At 44.8% G+C, this 1,278-nt stretch overlaps 1 protein-coding gene across 1 annotated transcript in view; it reads right to left on the reverse strand.

Moving 5' to 3' along the window:
- The window catches only part of LOC101848489, a gene marked incomplete at its 3' end in the record, with an annotated part of 41,489 nt that overhangs the window by 28,808 nt on the left and 11,403 nt on the right, over nt 1-1,278 (reverse strand). The window contains 1 exon segment of the mRNA XM_013088431.2: nt 177-247. Within this exon segment, the coding sequence (XP_012943885.1) occupies nt 177-247 (71 nt within the window).

Genomic DNA, 1,278 nt, shown 5'->3' on the forward strand with positions numbered 1-1,278 from the left:
AGAGAGAGAGAGAGAGAGGGGTGAGAGATGAAACTGATAAGACAGGGAAGACAGAAAGGGATGAGACAAGAGAGACAGGAGAGAGAGAAAAAGAGAGAGAGAGAGAAAGAAAGAGAGAGAGAGATAGGGAGAGGGGGGGGGTGATTAGATCTTTGCGACACCAGCCCTCTCCTCACCTGTGAGGTAGTTCTTCAAGATGCCCGGCTGTTCGTGGTCTCTGAGGTAGGCGTGGGTGTGGTAGTAGTACCTGTGGTACAACACACAGACACACAGAGACAAGTTACTGTTCTTTGGTTTAGAAAGTGGTTTTTAATTTTAGTAACAGTTTTACGGCACTCGCAACACAATAAAGTCAAATAAGTGCCGAAGATTAGAGGTATTACAAGAGAGGGTTTTTTGGGGGGGTTTTTTAGTAGAGGTTTTACAGCGCTCGCAACTGCATAAGGTCATATAAGTGCCGAAGATTAGAGGTGTTACAAGAGAGTAACGTACACACACAAAAAAAAGGATGGGAGATAAGGAAGATAAATGTTTGATAGGAAAGAAGGAGCAAACCACACCAGAGCACCCGCCAACCACCCACACAAACTACAGTGGTGTCACTGATAATGCAAGGTGGGTGGTCGACGGGTGGTCTGTTCCTTCTCTCCTATAAAACTTCCATCTAATTTTTCTTTCCTCTTTCTTTTCTTTGTACGTTACTATCTCGTAACACCTCTAATCTTTGGCATTAATCTGACCATACAAAAGAAATAGGTCATATGAGTCGCAATCTGCAATCACCCACAATTTACTCATTTTTTTAATAGAAAAAAAACAAACTAAAGCTGTCCTATCAACGCCCCGGTACAAGAACCAGCCAACTGACACATCCACCTGACACAGTCACCAAACACAGACTGACACAGTCCCCACACACAGACTGACACAGTCACCAAACACAGACTGATTCAGTCACCAAACACAGACTGACACAGTCAGCAAACACAGACTGACACAGTCAGCAAACACAGACTGATACAGTCACCAAACACAGACTGACACAGCTTGACACACACAGTCACCAAACACAGACTGACACAGTCTCCAAACACAGACTGACACAGTCTCCAAACACAGACTGACACAGTCACCAAACACAGACTGACACAGCTTGACACACACAGTCACCAAACACAGACTGACACAGTCTCCAAACACAGACTGACACAGTCTCCAAACACAGACTGACACAGTCACCAAACACAGACTGACACAGCTTGACACACACAGTCACCA

Source organism: Aplysia californica, unplaced genomic scaffold (assembly GCF_000002075.1).
Source record: "Aplysia californica isolate F4 #8 unplaced genomic scaffold, AplCal3.0 scaffold00023, whole genome shotgun sequence".
NCBI classification, from domain to species: domain Eukaryota; kingdom Metazoa; phylum Mollusca; class Gastropoda; order Aplysiida; family Aplysiidae; genus Aplysia; species Aplysia californica.